A 20,277-nucleotide genomic window follows, 5' to 3' on the forward strand; every position below is an offset into this window, starting at 1 on the left:
GTGGTTTTCATTGTAATTCTTTGCACACTCAGAATTATTTAGTTGATATTGCCCATTTGTGGAATCGCATCTTTTGGTCAGTGTTGTGAGTTTTACTAATCTTCGTTAATGTTTACAAATCTGAAACTAGAAAATTATATATAGCTTAACATGAACAAATGGTCTATTTGTGTTTTCTATTGTGTTATAAGTGCTTAGTCTTTTTTTCATTAACATTAACACAATGAAAATATAGCCCCATGATTCTCACTGAGAATCGGTCTCCATAGAAATAAAGGTTTTTTTTAAGAGAGAGGAAAGGGAAGCGGGGAGAAGGAGAAGGAATGTACAAGGTAAGTACATACCCCATCATATTTTTCAAGAAAAAAAGTACACTGTCCATTTTTGCCATTTTGTACTTCATTCACTTTGAGTTTTATTTGTGAATGAGTTTTCACTGACCTGTGAGCTCTGAAGGAATAATCATAGCTTTATTCTCTTGTGTGCCAAGCCCAGCATCCCACTGCTGTTTATCCAAGACCATTTCCATTTAAAGTACTGTATTTAACAGATCCATTCCCACAGTTCTTAATTTACTGTAATTGGAGCTGTGACACAGTGATCATTCATTCCCAGCCAGTGGGCAATTACGCCAGTCAGTGTATATAAATAAGTTATTGGAAGACAAGGCACCTATAGTCTTTGAAATCTCTATTTCTAGCACATGGAAGACAATTGTGCTTTATGCATTTTCTTACAGTTTCTTATGCCTCTCTGCTATCATTTTGCAGTTCCAACAGTTGATGTTTTCCAGACATCTACAAAGGATCGATTCGGACTGGGACATCAATTAAAAAAGTAAGACATTTTAACAAGCAACAACACCAACATTTCCGTAGCATCTTGCACTGTCTGATTCACTGTCTTTGAAATGAGTTGTTAAACCACAGTCCAATGGCATTATTTTGAAAAAGAACAGAATAGTTCGTTTTAGAGTTCTGGTCAATATTTATCCTTCAACAAACATCAGCAAAACAGATTATTTGGTCATTATTACCTTGCTGTTTATGGTGCCATACTATTTGCTGATTGACTAATGCAATGTTTATAGGTTAAAAAATGCATAATTGACTGCAGTGCACTCAAGACATCCTGAAGTCATGAAAAGTGTCACATAAATGTAATTTATCATCATTGAAAGATGTTATATTAATGCAAGTTTTTGTGGGAAGGTGTTGTTTCGAAACAAATTATTGTTGCTCTGAGATTAATGATAGAGAAAGCATCACCAGACACCACTGGTAGCACTGAATGCCAGATGTACCCTGTCTGGCTATAATTAGCAGTTTCTAAATCTATCTATATTGACATTGTGCATCTGTCAGAGCCTTTGGAAAAGATCTGTAGTTCAGTGTATGAGTTGCAGTTGCGAAAGTGTTACAACTGTCACTCTAACACTTAATGTTTTATGGGCATTTGAGTAATTCCCTAATATCGGCAGTTTTCCATACAGTAGAGTTGCAAGCAAGATTTCAACTAGCTAAATGCCCATTGGTTGAAATGTCCTGTAGCACAATTTATTTATCAAAAGAGACAGTATCTGCACTTGAGTTATGCAACACGAAAATACAAATAGCTATTCTGTCGCTATTTTTTGAGCTGATTTTTGAGAATCTGTGTAATGGAAATTTGAATAAATGTGTCCAGATTTCTGGTGAAGCAGTTCACAAGTCTCTGTGAATGGCTCGCAATAGGAGTGAGTCAGCAGAGGCAGAAACTTGGATAAAAATAAGTTTGAATAAGCAGATAGAATTACTTGCAGTGGGTGAATGGATATGAATACTTGATATTGTAGATGGGCCGTACACACAAATAAATCGCCAAGTTGGAGCTTGAATAATGCTTTAATGAGCTGGAACTGAATTGTAGTTCTGAAAGCAGAGAGACTAACACATATTTCATTCCCACAACAAATTTGACATTTCCAGTTTATTACTCCCACAGAATTATGCAGACTTTTGTTACACATCAGTGGAAACAGAACAGCAAAGAGAAGCTCAACTGTCCCCATGGTAAAAAGATTAGTGAGAAGAAAGTGAAATCCCCTCTACACATTTTTTCATCATTGCGCAGGTAATGTGGCAAATTTTGGGAAAGTTCAACTCCACTGATATTGTGCTTCGAGGCTGGACATTGATGTGTCACTTTCTGATCTCAAATGCAACTTGTAAGAATATTGTTGTAAGTTTGAGACATCTGAGGACTGAACTCAAGGCAAACTATCAACATTTCTTGTCCATCAGCGATATGGTATGGTAGAGCAACGTTTTGCTAATGCCTTCTTCAATCAAGTCTCAGTCCCTTGGTATCTGACATTATTGTGATATAGCTCACATGGCACATTCTCAGTATATTAGATCATTTATACAGTGAACCCTTTTCTCTATATAACTTAGCGCCCACTCAATCACTAGATGATAGCCTCACAAAGCACATTTAAATATTTGTAAATATACTATTATCTGTATTAATAATCATAGAAACATAAAAAAATTACAGCACGAGAGGAAGCTATTCATTATCATAGAGCCTCTCTAAGTTGCTTGATCCTTCAGCCTATCAAGTCTGTCCTGGCTTATCCACAATAATCACCTGCCCCGTAGCCTTGAATGTTATGGCATTTCAGTTGTTCGAAAAGTCGCGCGATTTGCACTTCCATTTCCCTCCCAGGCAGTGCATTCCAGATTCCCACTACCCTCAGGCTGACAACTTTCAATCCATTATGTCCTTGTTAACGAGAAAAGAACTACACATTCTCATCCTTCATTCCAGCTTCTAGTCTGTAAACCTGTAGGTTACAAGATCTCAGACCGTATGTAGTGGAAGGGATGCAGGGAGAGCTAGCAGAGAGCCTGTGTCACCTCTCCAAGGGGCACACAATGATATTTAAATGCAATCAGACGCTTAAGAGGAGAGTGACGGCTTTTCAAAGAATTAAACCCCAGTTGGTCAGAAATCCTGTGGTACCCGAATTTTTGGCTGTTGCCAGTGATATACTGAGGCCTTCAACAGGAACCATCTCTGAATCCCTGAAGAGAAGTGAGTGCAGCAGGTTGGGAGACATCGGGTATAGCTTGCTGGTGATGGGTGGAAGACTGATCGCGTGCAAGGGCTGGCTCTTACAGGTAGCCCTTTGCTACTCCTGGGTCTCTCAGTCAGAGAACCACATGCCTTTAGAAGAAAGAGGCTGCTGGAAAGTCCAAGAGGGTTTCACAGTTGCCATTCAGGTGACACTGGAAACCAGTGTGAGTCCATAAAAATCCATGATCAACAATTAATTTCTAGTTGACTCAGGGGTAATGATCTTGAAGAGGTTTCAAAATGCCAGCAGGCAGTTTCCCAGCATAGCCCATTCCCACTGCTGAATTAATGGGAGGGTCCGTTTTCCAACGAGTGGGAATGGGATGCTTGGATTCCCTTGCAGTTATGCATCCTACCCACTATGTGGCTCATCCATCAAATCCCAGTTCAAGTCTATAACCAAGTGCTTTTTAAATCTGATGAATGTTTACCTGCCACCACCAACTCTCCAGGCAGTGTGCTCCAGATTCTCACCACCCTCTGAATTTAAGGTAAATAAATCAATTCCCTCTTCTTCTACCAACCAATTTAATTATATCCCTTCTGGTTAATGACTTATTTTATAAGGGAAATTTTCACTCTGTCTGGGAACCTCATAGGATGGAGTGTTATCAGTCTCTGAGTGACGTGGGCTATGATGAGATCAGTGGTAGAATTGGATGAGATAGGCAATAAATGCTGGCCCAGCCAGTGATGCCCACATCGAATATGTGAATAAAAATAACCATTGTTTAGGGGATCCTGGCACAATAATTCAAGGGCAATTTCCAGTACTAGTCTGGGCCTTATTCAAGACAGTCAGAGTCAGTATCCTCTGCTGATAAAGGATGTGGAGTCAACAGTTAGACACCAAACCACCTATCTTGACTCTTTCTGCTCTACTGAGGGTTCTTTTCCTCCTGGAATAAGTGTGGCAGTTATCACAGAAGATGAAAGTTGCACAGCTTTAATGCTGATGCAGATGAGGAGGGTTTCTGACTGAGTGAGTAAGCCACACAGAGGGCAGGCAGAGTTAGTGCTATCAGGAGTTGGGGTAGATGAGAGCAAGTGATGAAAGATACTGCATGCATTAGTGAAAGTGATAGAGCATGTGATTTGCTGGGAGATAAGTCCAGTAACAGAGGGAGAGTGAATGTGTGGTATCAGAGAGAAAATATTGGCTTTTATGCTGGCAGAATTATAGAATTTTATAGTAAAGAAGGAGGCCATTCAATCCTTAATGTCTGCAATGGACTCCAAAAGAGCTACCCAGCTGGTCCCATTCTCCAGCCCTCTCTCTGTAGCCTTCTAATTTCATCCTTTTCAAATATATTTCAAGCCCTCTTTTGAAACCTCCTGTGGAATCCCTCTCCACCACTCTCCCAGGCAGCACATTACGAATTCTAACAAGCCTGAGTAAAGAAGTTTCTCCTCATCTCACTTGTGGCTGTCTTGTTGACAATCTTGAGATTGTGACCCCAAGTTACTGACATACTAACTAATGGAAACAGAATAGCCATTTTTACCTTATCAAAAATGTTCATAATTTTGAACACCTCATTAAGGTCACCTCTAATCTTCTCTGGTCCAAGAAAAATAAGCCCAATTTATGTAAACTGTCCTTGTATCTAAAATCCCTCATTCCTGGTATCATTCTCATTAATCTCCAATGCATTCTCGCCAGGGCTTTAACATCCTTCCTTAAATAAGGTGCTCAGAACTGAACACCATACTCCAAATGAGTTCTGACCAATGATTTGTAGAGATGTAGCATCACTTTCTTGCCTCTACTTTATGCCTCTATTTATAAACCCAAGAATCCTATAAGCCTACTTAACAATTGTGTCAACTTGCCTGGCCACCTTCAAGTATCATTCATGTGAACCCTGAGGTCTCACTGCTCCTGTACTCCCATTAAATTTGTCCCATTGAACCTGTGTTGTATCTCTGGGTTTCTTCCACCAAAATGCATTACCTCACATTTCTCTGCATTGAAATTCATCTGCCCATTTGGCCAACTTGTCAATGTCCCCCTAAAGTAGCTCAGTATCATCTTTACAATTCACTATTCTCGCTAGCTTACTGTCATTTCCAAATTTAGAGACTTTGCCCTCAATACCCATCTCCAAATTTTTTATAAATCAGGAAAAGCAGCGGTTCCAACACCAATTCCTGAGCAACGGCACTTTCAAATCGTCTCTAATCTGAGAAATGCCCAACTATCCCCACTCCCTGTTTCTGATCTTTCAACAAAGTTAGAATTAATGGTGCCAAGATCTCATCAATTGCAAACATTTCTGATTACCTAACCAATCTACCATGTGATACCATATCAAATGCTTTTCATAAGTGCAAATATACAACTACCCTCATCTATTGCTTGTGTCACATCGTCAAAGAACTCAATTAAATTTGTCAGACATGGCCTGTCCTTGACAAAGCCATGTTGACTGTCTAGTTTGAGCTTATTTTTCTCTAAATGTATATTTATCTTATCCAGTATATACTCTCCATCAGTTTTCTCATTAGCTGACAGGTCTGCAGTTTTCTGGTTTAACCTTTGACCCTTTATTGAACAATGGTGTCACACTTGCAATCCTCAAGTTGCAAGCCTCCAGAAAGGCTTTATCAACGGCTCCACGATTTGCTCTCTTATCTCTCTTAGCAAGCTAGGATGTATCCCATCCAGCCTGGCTACTAATTTGCCTGAAGGACTACCAGCCTGTAGCACCGCTTCTATATTTATTACTATGCTGCTCAGTTGCTCAATACCCATCCTTTCAATGAGGCCATTGGCATCATCTTCCCATTTGGTTAAGACAGAAACAAAGTATTGACTTAGTAATGCTGCTATGCTGTTGTTTCATTGAGCAGCATTCCCTGCTTGCACAGTTGAGAAGAAAATCAATCCTCTTCTGACAGTGTATGGCATTACTCCAGACAGCTGAAACTTCTCTAACCTGAGTGGCAACCTCAGGCCAGGCAGACATGATCTGGCGTAGTGGCTTTCACGGTTGATCCTGGGGGGAGAGGAAGTCCCATTAGTGCACCACTATGTCCAGCAGGTGCTCCAAGACCATGTCTCTAAAGTGGCGAGGCAATTCCCCATGTCTGCTATTTCTGGGACAAATATCAGGAATAGTGCAGGGCAGCTCCAGGTTAACAGTGCTTGTCTGGGTGCACAACAGGCTTTAGAATATGGTGTCAGCACCAGGGATTCCAGTCAATTGCAGGATCTCTGGTGAGTGTCAAGTTTTTCTGGTAACAGTGTGTAGTAAGATTGGCCAGACATTGCATGTATGCTTGCTAAAAGGGCTGAAATATAAATTAAATTTAAGATGCAGTAAGAGAATTCACTTGGCCTTACAGCATGAATAACAAGTCTAAACTCTAGGCAACTTGCATTTAGCCACATAATTCAATCCATAGTTTCATGTAGCTAACGTAAATCTCAATCTCTTCTGTTCCAAACAAAACAGCCCAGCTTATCCCACCTTTCCTCAAGGGCAAAATTCTCTACTCTTGGTATTATCCATTGTCATTGAGTTATAGAATTCCACAGCTCAGGAAAAGGCCTTTTAGCCCATCAAGCCTGTGTAGGTCAAAAACAAGCGCACAATATCCCAATCCTTTTTTCTGGCTCTTGGCCCATAGCCTTTTATGCTTTGGCATCACAAGTGCACTTCTAAATACTTCTTAAATACAATGAGAGTTTCTGTCTCTATCACTATTGTAGGCAATCAATTCCAGATTCTCAATGCCCTATGGGCAAAAGGTCTTTCCTCACATCCTCCCTAACCTCCTGACCTTCACCCTAAAATTATGCCCATTGATCCTCCCACCAAGAGGAAATGTCTCTTTCTGTCTATCCTATCTATGTCCCTTGTAATTTTATATTTCTGATTTATATCCACCTCAGTCTCCTCTGCTCCAAGGAAAACAGCACCAGTCTATCCAATCTCTCTTGGAATCATAGAATTCCTACAGTATGGAAGCAGACCATTTGGCCCACCGAGTCCACACTGACCCTCCAAAGAGCATCCCACCCAGATCCACTCCATTCCTGTAATCCTGCATTTTCCATGGGTGATCCACCTAACCTGCACATCCCTGGACACTTTGGCTATTTTAATATGGCCAATCCACCTAACCTGCACGTCTTTGGACTGTGAGAGGAAACCAAAGCACACAGAGGAAACCTACGCAGTCAGGGGGAGAATGTGCAAACTCCACACAGGCAGTTTCCTGAGGGTTAAATTGAACCTGGTTCCCTAGTGCCTTGAGACCACTATCTACTGAGCCACCGTGCTCTCAAACCAAGGTAGTATTCTTGTAAATCTCCTTTGCACTCTCTCCACTGCATTCAAATCCCTCCTATAATATGGATTCCAAAAATGTACGTAATTGTGACCATATTCTTCCTGTAATGTGATGAGCAGAACTGTATGCTCTATTTTAGCTATGGCTAAATTAGCATTTTAAATAGTTTCAGGATAGCTTCCAATCTCCGCCTCAGTTATTTTTATTTATTATCATTTTTGCAGAATGTGTGAACCCTTGACAATGCCTATTCCTAAATTACCTTGCACAAATGGTGGTGCATCACCTTATTGCACTATCAGCCAGAGTTTTGGAGGTGCACCCTTGGTGTGATGCTGGGCAATATATCTGATTTTAATCTTGCTGGATTTTTTCAGAACCATTTGGTACAACTGAGTGGCTTGCTAGGTCATTTGAGAGCATTGATACATTGCTATAGGTTTGAAGTCATGTGTAGGCCGGATTAGGTAAGAGCAACAAATTTCTTTCCATAAAGGACATCATGGCTTTATGACTATCTTCTAGTTTCATGAAACCATTGCTGAATAAAAACTTTTTTTATTCCAGATTTCTCTCTTTATCTGCAATTAAATTTCCCAGCTGCCTTAATAATATTTGAATTCATATCCCGAGATCAACAGACCATGCCCCTGAATTGCTAGTGCAAGACCATAACCACTGTGCTGTCATTCCCTCATAAAGAAAAGTTTCCTGTATATGGTTTTAATTACCTAGCCACCTGTCCTGCTAGCTTTGGGAATAAGATGATATGCACTCAAATGTCCCGCTATACCTCTATATTAATCACTGTCCAACTATTATATTTCCTTGCCTCGTTTACCCTCCAAAAAAGGCATGGCCTTGCACTTCCACAGAACAAATTCTATTTACTAGTTTGCTCCTCACCTGACCAATCCATTTATATATTACTGCAGCTTTGTTTTTCACTTTCAAACATAATACAAAGTTTTGTTTCATCTGAAAACTTCTTAATTGTGATTCCAATGTTTGTTTAAATCATCTACAGATACCACAAAAAGCAAGAACTTAGCACTGCGCCCATTGGAAACAGCCTTCCTCTCTCTGAGCCAATTTTACTGGATCCAGCTGATCACTTTGCTTTGAATCCCCTTCAATTCTTACCTTTCTAACCAATCTTCTGTAGAAGACATTATCAAAGGCCTTGCTAAAAATTAGTAAAATTATTCAACCATCCGACCCTCTTTGGCCTCCCCCTTATTACAGTTCAAAAGACTCAATCAGATTAATCAGAAACAAACTTCCCTTCATAAATCCATGTTAAATGACCGTACTTAATCTGTGACTTTCTGATTGCTGATTAACACTTGTCCCTCATATTTTTTCCCAATAATTTTCCCATGAATTGAGTTCAGATTGACTGGTTTATAATTACTCAATCTATATTGTTCTCCATTTTTAAACAGTAGTTTGATGTTAGCAGTCCTCAGGTCCTCGAGAATCATAGTGGCACTAATGTGTCACAGGAAGTATTGTACTTTCATCTGCTCAGCTGGCTTCACTATGCCCCACCCAATAATACCCCAACGTGAACAAGATTAAATGTTGTAAAGCTCAAATTTCATGCTTGTTGAAATATTCATATGCATCTGTCTGTAATAATGAGGCACAATCCAATTAACTTTAAATATCTGGCTGGTTTGAAAGTCAACATATAGCTTCTCTGTTTATTCAACAACTGCAATTCCTCTATCCATTACATCATTGCTCATCTATAACATTTCTAATCATGTGATCATTTCATGAATTTATCATTAATACAACTGAATATACAGTTCCTCTGAAAAGTTGAACATTCTAGCTAGCTTATAAGGCTACAGTTTCTGGAGGAAGATGTCAAATCCACACTGATTTAAGAGCTCAGCCCACCAACATTCAAACCTGATGTAATTTCCAGCACCTAACTGTTGAAGGTGACTCAACATTACTCCTCCCAGTGAAAGTGTCAGTGCCTCTCATTGATACGTTTGGTAGGCCAGTTACTTCATTAGCATTCTTGTCATCAGAGGCAATCAGTGAAGTAAATGTACTGACCTGTTGAGTTATGTATTGTGTAATGTGAAAGGATTAATTAATTGCCTCAGAGCTAAGGCATCTTTATGAAGCATCAATCATAATATGATTGGATATTACATCCAGTTGGAGGAGAAAGTGAGGACTGCAGATGCTGGAGATCAGAGCTGAAAATGTGTTGCTGGAAAAGCACAGCAGGTCAGGCAGCATCCAGGGAACAGGAGAATCGACGTTTCGGGCATTAGCCCTTCTTCAGGAATTCCTGAAGAAGGGCTTATGCCCGAAACGTCGATTCTCCTGTTCCCTGGATGCTGCCTGACCTGCTGCGCTTTTCCAGCAACACATTTTCAGCTATTACATCCAGTTTCCAAAGTAGAATATTGTGAGGAAGACCTATATTTTAAACCTAAATAAGGGCATCTATGTTCGACATGAAAGCTGAAGTGAACTGGCATACTTGACTTGTGGATAAATTAATAAAGACATAGTGTCAAACATTTGAGTGGATATTTCAGAATATTCAGATTAAGCATATTCCTAACACAAAGGAAAAAGGAACAAGAGAGAGGATCCACCATCCACTGTTAACTAAAGAAATTAGGGAAAGCAACAGACTTAAGGAAAAAAAGGATATAACTGTGCAAAATATAAAGAATGGTGGAGAATGCCTAAAAGGTTAATCTGGAGGAAGGAATTAGAGTTTGGATTTAGTTCAGACTGTAAAAACAAAGCAAGAATTTGTACAGATATTTCAAAAGGAAAAGTGTCAATCAAGTGTCTGTTGGTCCTCTGATCTGTGAGGATAGGGAGTTACTGATAGATAGATGGCTTCACCACAAGTACAAATGAAACAAATAACATTCCAATGATTGCTATGAATCAGGCAGTGGAATGGAGAAGGAAGCTAGTGAAATGATAGTCATCATCAGGGATGATATGAAGAAACCTGGTAAAGCTATGGCTTGACAAGTCTCCAGGTGTTAGGGTCTTAAAAAAGCTTGCTAATGAGGTAGTACTTGTGATGATAATGTTCAAAAATTCCCAGGATTCAGGAAAGGCTCCATCTCACTGGAAAATAGCAAGTATAACACCTTTAGAAGGGAGGTAGAAAACTGAATAGTATAGGCCAGTTAGCTTGACATCTGATATGTGGAAGGCAAAATTATAACTGGGCACTTTGAAAAACTCAGGGTAATCAGGAAGAGTCAGAATGATTTTGTCCAAGGGAAATCCTATTTAACCAATTGTTGCAGTTACTTGAAGGAGTAGCATTTATTTTGGTTAAAGGGGGGTGTGCAGATGTACTAAAGTTTCCAGTAAACGTATCAAAAATTATTGCAGAAAACAAAAGCCCCTGGTCTGGGGGATAATATATCAGCTTAAATAGATGGGGACAGTCTAGAAGGAGCTTTCCTTTCACTTTGACAGAGTTTTACACTGTATTTAACCCTGTGCTATACCTGTCCTGGAAGTGTTTGATGGGGACACTTAAGATGACACTTCACTTTCAGTTTAGAAGACGAGGTAGGAAGTTGTCTGAATGACAGAAAACATGATATGTATAAACCTTTATTTGATTGGCAGGGCAATGTTGAGTAGAATCCTAGAAGCTATGCAGATTTAGTAAATGGTCAAAAATCTGGAAGATGGATTAATGTGTGGGTGAATATGAGGATATGAAGTTATTCACTTTGGTAGGAAGAATAAAAAAGCAGAGTATTAATGAAATTGAGAATTACTGCAGAATTTCAAAATACAGAGGGATTTAGGTGTTTCAGTGCATGATCCATAAAATTTAATATTCATGTATAGCACAGAATCAAGAAGGCTAATAGGGTGCTCATCTTTATTATAAGAGGAATTTGGAACATAAAACTAAGGATGTATGCTTCAGCTTTGCAGGGCTATGGTGAGAACACATTTCAAATAGTGTGTACTCTTTCCATCCCCATCCAGTTATTTTGGGATGCAAGTTCATTGGTGATGGTTCAGAGAAGATTTACTAGATTGAACCCTGGTATGAGTAGGCTTTCTTCTGAAGATAGTCAGGGCTTATTTTAACTGCAGTTTAGAAGACTGATGGGTGATTTGAATGGTTTTGCCAAGGTAGAGGTAGGAAGAATGTTTCCTCTTGTGGGCCAGTCCAGAATTAGGGCACATTGTTTTAAAAGTAGGGATTTCCCCTTTAGGACAGAGATGAGGATGTTTTCCTCAGACGGTTATGCAACTTTGGAATTTTCTGCTTCAGAAAATGCTGGAAGTGGGGTCATTGAATTTTTTTTAAGATAAAGATTTATGTTCGGCTATGAGATTAAGAGTCATCAGGAATAGATGAGAATGTGGAATTTAAAACACAAACAGATCAGTCACTATCTTATTGAATGGCAGAGGAGGTTCAAGGGATCAAATGGACCAATTCTGCTCCTACTTTTGCATATTTGGGATCCATTCATTGTTCAGAACCTTGGTATCTACAAGTCAGCTGCTTTCAGGCTTAAGTAATGTGCATTATTCTAATTTATAACGTATAAGTATTGTTATTTAAGCCACATGTACTAGATTCATATGCTGTAATTAATCCATGTTTGAATATATGCAAAAGTCTCATGATAGTTTCTGTCCACATGTAGACATAGGTTAACTTAAAACTGAATGTAGCATTGCCTCAATTCTAGGTCGCCAAGTTATCCTCCACCTGGATGTGGCAAAAGCAAATCAAAGTTGAAACCAGAGCAGGATGGAATTACCAAGTCTCAGAAACTGTTAAAGAGGAGCTGTTCAAATGCTATCAAGGTGGAAGATGGCTGTGACTCCAAACCCCACAAACCTCTTGGCCGTAGCTTCACCAGTGACCCCAGAGCTGAACAGGCTAATTCTACAAAGCCACATAAACTTTTAAGTCGGTCATGCTCTGCTACTATGAGGCTAGATGAAAATCTTCCTTTGAAGCCCCATAAGTTGCTGAGCAGGACATGTTCTGGAGATCCCAGATGTGAGCACAACAGTGCCCCAAAGCCTCATAAGCTGCTGAGCAAATCATGCTCCAGCACTTTGAAGACAGAGGACTCAGATGGACTGAAACACCACAAACTGCTGAGCAGATCCTACTCTAGCAATGCCAAAGTGGGTAAAACGGAGCTATGTAAAGAACCCACTTCTGAGGGTAGAAGACTCTCACTTACCTCAGGTCTTATTGGCATATTAGCGCCTTCCTCTTCATCACAGCCTACAGTACGTATATCTCTAATTTTCACTTTTCTCTTTATGTTTTCCGGAATGTGATTTTAAGGATGACATTTCATACATTTCAAAGATGAACTTGAAGGAAAGGTGGAGGAGCGCAAAGTGAGTTCATCTGATCTAAACATTTATATTCAGGATGAATGCCACCGTGGTCTAGTTCAAAATTAACTTACAGTTTTGAAGTTAAAAACTACACTTATTAATATTGCAGTGGTTTTACACTGGATCTAGATCTGTGCTGCATACACAGGGAATATTCTTAACCTAAGCAGACCTATCTATAGCTTTAAAACATTATTATTGTTGATGTTCTCTGAATCATGTATCCCAAGAGTATGAAGCCAGTTCCTTCACTACCACAGAATATTCACAGTTGAACTTGGGAGGTCACAATTGAGCTGCTGTTTGGAATGTCGACTGACAGAAACTCTCTGCAAAAAGCCTGACCTTGGCCATTTCTTTTCAATAACAAGAATCTCTTCTATTGACATATACACAGTATCATTCAGAGACTTGGGCAAATAGTAATTGAACTGCACAGAGTTAGAAACATTAAGGGTCGAATTATTTTAAATGGGAGGAGAAATTAAGAGGATAGTTTTGAGTTCAGTTATAGGAGCTTCAGATAAATTCAAGAGGCACAGGAGAAAAGGACAATTAAAGTTAATGCTGTTGAGTATCATTTCTCAAGTTTTGTTGGAGCCCATGTTCCCTTCAATGGAATTGATGAGAAATACTGTTGCCTTGACCAATTATTCTTTTAGAACTTGACAAATAAGTGAAACAAAGGTCACATGTTTCAAACAGTCCCTTTAAGTGAAAAGCCAATAAAGAAACACTACGATAATGAGTCAAATTTGTCTGCAGCAGGGCATCTGACAGAATCCCCAGAGGGAGCCAGACTGGAAAAAATGGTAGCCAACCAGTTACTGGCACCATTAGAGAGCAATAATTCTCCTATTTTCTTGGAGTGGGGAAAGGGGGTGGTGGGGGGAGCAGGGCATTGTGGGAGTGCAGATGAATTTGGTACTCTCAGTATTCTGATTGTGGCCAGCAGTTAGAAATGGTTGTCACTGGTAGCTGTCTGGTAGCTCATTGCCACCAGTTCTTGTTGGACAGGCAATGTGAGCTCAGTGAGATTTGTAGTAAAATTGGACAAGAGTCTACTGACTCGCTGTGCTGGATGGGATAGTAAGTTTCACACTGGGCAGTAGTGAGGTGCCTATTAAGGGAGATTAGAGCTTGTTAAACTGCCTTATTAACAGCTTAACTCACCTCATTAATATTTCACTTCTAATATGAACAAACACGTCTTGGGGCATGGACGGGGCAGACTGGAAACATCTTTTCTCCTTGAGGAGGGTTTACAGGAGACCTAGGGAAAATTTACTCTTTTCACTCAGAGAATGGTAGAAATAGGAACTGACTACCTGTGAGGAGGATAGAGGCAGAAACCCTTGTAACATTTAAAAAGTATTTGGACATAGCCCTGCATGACCAAGGAATGTAAAACACTGGGCCAAGTGCTTAAAAATGGGATTAGAACAGTTTGTTGGTCATTTTTGACTAATGCAAACTTGATGGGCTGAAGGGCCTTTTTATGTGCTGTAGCCCTCTATAACTGTAAGCTAGAAGTTGGCAAGTCTTGACATGGAAGCCATGTGGGTACCTGATGATTTCAGTTCACCACTGGCTGCAAGGAGCCTCAATGTAGCTCAGAACCAGGGCATGCTCCATGAGCACCAGCCAGGCACAGCCTGTTCAGCACACATTGGCATCCAACATTTGTCAACCCCTTGTGATCTCCAATACACTTGCAGAATGATCAGGATGCATAGACTTGAATTGAAGGGTGCACTAGCAGGTAGAATTGATAGTCTGCTGCAGGGACTATTTACACACAAAGATAGATACCCAGCTCAGTGATTGTACCAGACTTTGACTCAGGACTCCTTACTTGCTCTCTTCATGCACAGTCACTTAGCGCCCACTGCATGTATGTAGTATTCACGTCTTCCCTCAATTTGCCATTCAAATTTTCAAGTGTGGCGCTAGAAAGACACAGACGATCAGGCAGCATCCGATGACCAGGACAGTTGACATTTTGAGCATAATCTCTTCATTAGGAATCCAACGCGAAACGTCGACTCTCCTGCTCCTAAATGCTGCCTGACCGGCTATGCTTTTCTAGTACCACACTTTTCGATTCTGATCTCCAGCATCTGCAGTCCTCATTTTCTCCCAATTAGCACAATCACACAACCAGGAAGCTTGTCTTGCTGGTCAGTAGTCCTCAATCTAGGGGGCATACAGTGGTGTACAATGTCAATCTCAGACCTATTCCATATCACAGTAGTTCATATGGCAAACCCTCTGCATCTGCAGAAAACAACCAAATCTCAATGCTTTACAGAAATCAGCCTCAGCAAAGAACATTGAGGCACCCATCCATTAGAAGGTCACAGCCTCTGATGCCAATCCAAGGAAAAAGCCCTGGTCAGGTCTCAGTCAAGGGTTCCACCTTCTGTAGTTAAGGGAACAGGTCGTAGTCAGTACTGAGGTTTCTTAAAGCACCGCGTGGGGGAGATAGTGCTAATGTGATCACTGAGAGTGTTGGTGAGAAGCAATCGAGGAGGATTCTGCAATAGCTTAGTGCAGCCACCATGACTGAGAAGAGGATTGCAGAGGATCTGGTGCTCAAGAGGAGGAAGATCATAGAATACCATGAGAAGTGACCGAGGAGGATTCTGGGTGAAGTCAATGGTTTCGCCATGACTGCTAGTTTTGAGTAGCCAGGAAGCCTTGACACTAGCCAGGAAGCATAACAAGAGAGTCTGGAGGGAGGGGACAGTGACCAGATCAGGGCAGGGCATTTTGGACCTAGTTTTGAGTAACAATCCTACCTTGACCAATTACATGGCGAGAATCATGGGACATGCACTTCATGACATCACAAGTTGAAAATGAACATTTTGGACATAAGGGCTTCTAATTGGTATGCAGTGGGCAGGTGATTTTTAAAAAAAAATTTTAACATTCAATTGCCATTGATTTTCATACCCATAATGTTTTAGAGTAGTGGGATTTAGGCTATTGGTAGTACAATATTGGGGTCTAGAGTAGCACCGAGACTGTTGTTTACAGATTGATGTATTCAGTACTTTTTAGTGAGAATTTAATACTGCTGAATTAATTCAGTAGAAATTTAATTTGAATTAAATAGTTATGCAAGGGTCAAAATGGAAGGTCTAATGCAGGAGGGAAGTATACAGTAAATGGCAGAAGAATTAGCATACAGAGGGATCTTCAGTTCCCTGAGACTGGCAACTCAAGTGAATTAGATGGATTAGGAGAAGGCATACGGCATGCTTGTCTTCCTCAATCTGGTCTTAGAGTATAAAGGTTGGTAAGTCATGTTGCAGCTGTGTAGAACTAGAGTTAGGCCCCATTTGGAATATTGTGCATACTTCTGGTTGCCACACTACCTGAAGGATGTGGAGGCTTTGGAGAGGGTACAGAAATGATTCCGCGACTCCCTTGTCAGATCCACTCCCGGCACCTTCCCTTGCAACCGCAGGAGGTGCAACACTTGCGCCCACACCTCCCCCCTCACTTCTCTCCAAGGCCCCAAAGGAAACTTCCATATCCACCACAGATTCACCTGCACCTCCACCCACATCATCTACTGCATCCGCTGCAGCCGGTGTGGCCTCCTCTATATTGGGGAGACAGGCCGCCTACTTGCGGAGCAATTCAGAGAGCACCTCTGGGCCACCCGGACGAACCAACCCAACCAACCTGTACCACAGCATTTCAACTCCCCCTCCCACTCCACCAAGGATATGCAGGTCATTGACTCATCCACCGCCAAACCACAACAACCCGACGGTCGGAGGAGGAGCGTCTTATCTTCCGACTGGGAACCCTCCAACCACAGGGGATGAACTTGGACTTCACCAGTTTCTTCATCCCCCCTCCCCCCACATTGTCTCAGCCGGATCCCTCCAGCCCGGCACCCCCTTCCTGACCTGCAGTCTTCTTCTTGACCTCTCCGCCTCCATCCTACTCCGACCTATCACCCTCACCTTGACCTCTTTCCACCTATCACATTTCCAACGCCCCTCCTCCAAGTCCCTCCTCCCTACCTTTTATCTTCTCCTGCTGAACACTCTCTGCTCATTCCTGAAGAAGGGCCTGTGCCCGAAACGTCGAATCTCCTGTTCCCTGGATGCTGCCTGACCTGCTGTGCTGTTCCAGCAATAAAGTTTCAACTTTGATCTCCAGCATCTGCAGACCTCACTTTCTCCTACAGAAATGATTTGCCAGGGTATTGCCTGGTATGGAAGGTAATAACTATGAGGAGAGAGTGGGCATACTTTGGTTTCGCTTGAATGTCAGAGGCTGAGGAGTGACTTGATAAAAGTTTACAAAGTTATGAGAGGTGTGGACAGAATGGATAGTTTGAGTCTTTTTCCCAAGGTAGCAATGTCAATTATGAGGGGACATAGGTTTAGGGTAAAAAGGGGAAATCTTAAAGGAAATGTGAGAAGCATTGTTTTACGTAGAGGGTGATAAGTGTCTGGAATGTGCTGCCAGAGGAGGTGGTAGAGGCGAATACAATAGCAATATTTAAGAGGCATCTTGACAGATACAAAGATTGGCACAGAATTGAGGGAGGTAAAAACAATGACTGCAGATGCTGGAAACCAGATTTTGGTTTAGTGGTGCTGGAAGAACACAGCAGTTCAGGCAGCATCCGAGGAGCAGCAAAATCGATGTTTTGGGCAAAAGCCCTTCATCAGGAATAAGAAGGGCTTTTGCCCGAAAAGTCGATTTTGCTGCTCCTCGGATGCTGCCTGAACTGCTGTGCTCTTCCAGCACCACTAATCCAAAAACAGAATTGAGGGATATGGACAGTGTCGAGGCAAAGTTTACAAGTTTACAAAGCCATCATTAGTCGGCAAAAGTTTTGTGAGCCGAAGGGCCTTTTCCTGTTTTTTATTATGGTTGGGCTATGTCCAGGCCTCAGTCAGAGATCTGGGCCTTTCTCTTCCAGGTCTGTCTGGTTACATCACTCATGGTCAGCGCATCAATTCCATCCACTAAAACTAATGGGAAAGACATGTCTCAACATATTTCATGGTGCAGCCTCCGTGGTTATGAAGTTAGGCATCATTCTGGCACAGTTACATTCGGGGCTAAACAGTCTCAAACAGATATAAGGTGAAAACAGTGAAATACTTAGAAATGTGTCAAATTATACTGTGCATTGTCACCCTGAATGAGTCTCTTACATCATCTCCCTCCCATCACATCTTAGTCTACACCATGGTTCCATAGCAGGGATGAAAGGAATAGTGGAGTTCACCCAACCTCACATATTCCAGTCTGACCCGGCCTGTCCCAGACCAACCACTCCTGGTCTGGCCCTAGCCTGGCCAGTCCCAGACAGACCTCTCCCGGCCCAGCCTGTACCAGACAGACCCCTCCCAGCCCAGCCTGTCCCAGAAAGACCTCTCTCGGCCCGGCCTGTCCCAGACAGAACCCACCTGACCCGGCATGTCCCAGAAAGACCTCTCTTGGACCGGCCTGTCCCAGGCTGACCCCTCCCGGCCTGGCCTGGCCTATACCAGACTGACCCCTCCCGGCCCGACTTGTCCCAGACTGACCTCTCCTGGCCTGGCCTGTCCAAGACTGACCCCTCCTGGCCTGGCCTGTCCCAGACTGACCCCTCCCGGCCCAGCCTGTCCAAGACTGACCCCTCCTGGCCTGGCCTGTCCCAGGCTGACCCCTCCCGGCCTAGCCTGTCCCTGACTGACCCCTCCCGGCTTGGCCTGTCCCAAGCTGATCCCTCTCAGCCAGACTGAGAGATTGATTAGAGAAGAGAGGTGAGCACTTGATATTTAGAGTTCTATTCCATCACATTTGAGTTTGTTCCTGCCTGCCCAACTTCAAGTCTCAGTTAAAATCAAATATTGGATGGGTTGATGGTATATTGGGTCAGGAAACGGATGTCTCAGACACTAACCCCTTCCCATTCAGCTTATATCCACCATTTTTTAATGTTAAAATTTCCCCCAAAGTCTCAAGACAATGCATGTGAGCCTTGCTCTTTAAAGTGATCTGACCAGTCAATTGTCTTTCAAAAAGGCCCACCTCCATCTATAGGAAAACGCCAACAGATGGACAATAAATATTCACCTTGCCAGTGACATCTGAAACCCTGAGAATTAATTGTACAAAATTTGCATCACTGGTTTATGTTCAGCTGAATCTCTACTCCACAGTTCTTATCTCATACTATTAATAAAATCATTTCAAACTGTCTTACTCAGTTTTCACATCGATCCTTATTGCCCTTAAAACATTTGCTCCTTGCAATTACTTTACTGGCAAACCACTGGTCTATGCTTTGTCTCTGTCTACAACAGAATCTTTTTTGGCTGGTCTCACAGATACTGTTGCGCAAAATGCTGTGCACACAGTCAGCACCACTACAAATTCTTGCTATCTCTGCAGGGAAACTCATTTGCTGCTGTGAGCAAAACGCTGACTGAGATTCTAAAGCATCAGCATTAGCAGCTGCTCTGTATTAGATAGGACAGACTGGGCTCTAACATGGGAGCATGTAGAGTTTCTCAAATGAGAAAGAAAACTAGATCTCTATTTTTGTAGTGTCTTTGAAATTGCTGCTGGGATGTTGGAATATTAGGTATTTTGTACTCCAGTTCGGTTTCATCACTGACATAGGATATTGCAAGGTTTAAATGACCAAGCAATTTTATATTTTCATAACTAGCCTGTTAAATGATGTTAGCGAACACATCCGGAACAAGTGAGACTTGAATACAGGTCTGTCATAGAGGTCGGGACACTACTACAACACTCCTTAACAGGCAATTTTATTCAAATGCTCATTTTTATAGAATCCTTGCCATTATCCCATTGCATGATTCTCCAGTATTGGCCTTGATTTGTCAATGGTGATGATGAAATGGAGGTGCCAGTGTTGGACTAGTGTGGATAAAGTTGAAAATCACACAACACCAGGTTATATTCCAACAGGTTTATTTGAAATTGCAAGCTTTCAGAGTTCTGCTTATTTATCAGGTAGCTAGTGATGACGATGGTGAATGAGTTTGCCGTCATTCTACCGAAACAGAAAACTGCTAGAATTGACAGCAGAATAAAACAAAAACCCAGAAGTTACAGTCAATGATTCTATTATTCTCAAGATGATGCTGTGTTGAGATATGCTAAGACAGTAATCACTGTAATATGGATGTAGGTTTGCTCACTGAACTAGAAGGTTTGTTTTCAGATGTTTCGTCATCATACCAGATGACATCAACAGTGAGCCTCCGGATGAAGCACTGGTAGTATGGCCTGCTGTCTATTTATGTGTTTAGGTTTCCTTGGGAGAGTGGTGTCATTTCCTGTGGTGATGCCATTTCCTGTTCTTTTTCACAAGTGGTGGTAAATGTGATCCAAGTCGATGTGTTTGTTGATAGAGTTCCGGTTGGAATGCCATGCTTCTAGGAATTCTCGTTCATGTCTCTGTCG

The 20,277-nt window shown here is 41.6% G+C and overlaps 1 protein-coding gene across 1 annotated transcript in view; it reads left to right on the forward strand.

Moving 5' to 3' along the window:
- parp8 (poly (ADP-ribose) polymerase family, member 8) overlaps positions 1-20,277 on the forward strand; it is a 361,099-nt gene that overhangs the window by 229,865 nt on the left and 110,957 nt on the right. The window contains exons 10-12 of the mRNA XM_043688244.1: positions 771-837; positions 1,984-2,112; positions 12,147-12,702. Coding sequence (XP_043544179.1) covers positions 771-837; positions 1,984-2,112; positions 12,147-12,702 — 752 coding nt within the window. The remainder of the gene's footprint in view (positions 1-770; positions 838-1,983; positions 2,113-12,146; positions 12,703-20,277) is intronic.

The sequence above is a fragment of the Chiloscyllium plagiosum genome, chromosome 1, assembly GCF_004010195.1.
Source record: "Chiloscyllium plagiosum isolate BGI_BamShark_2017 chromosome 1, ASM401019v2, whole genome shotgun sequence".
In the NCBI taxonomy this organism is placed as follows: domain Eukaryota; kingdom Metazoa; phylum Chordata; class Chondrichthyes; order Orectolobiformes; family Hemiscylliidae; genus Chiloscyllium; species Chiloscyllium plagiosum.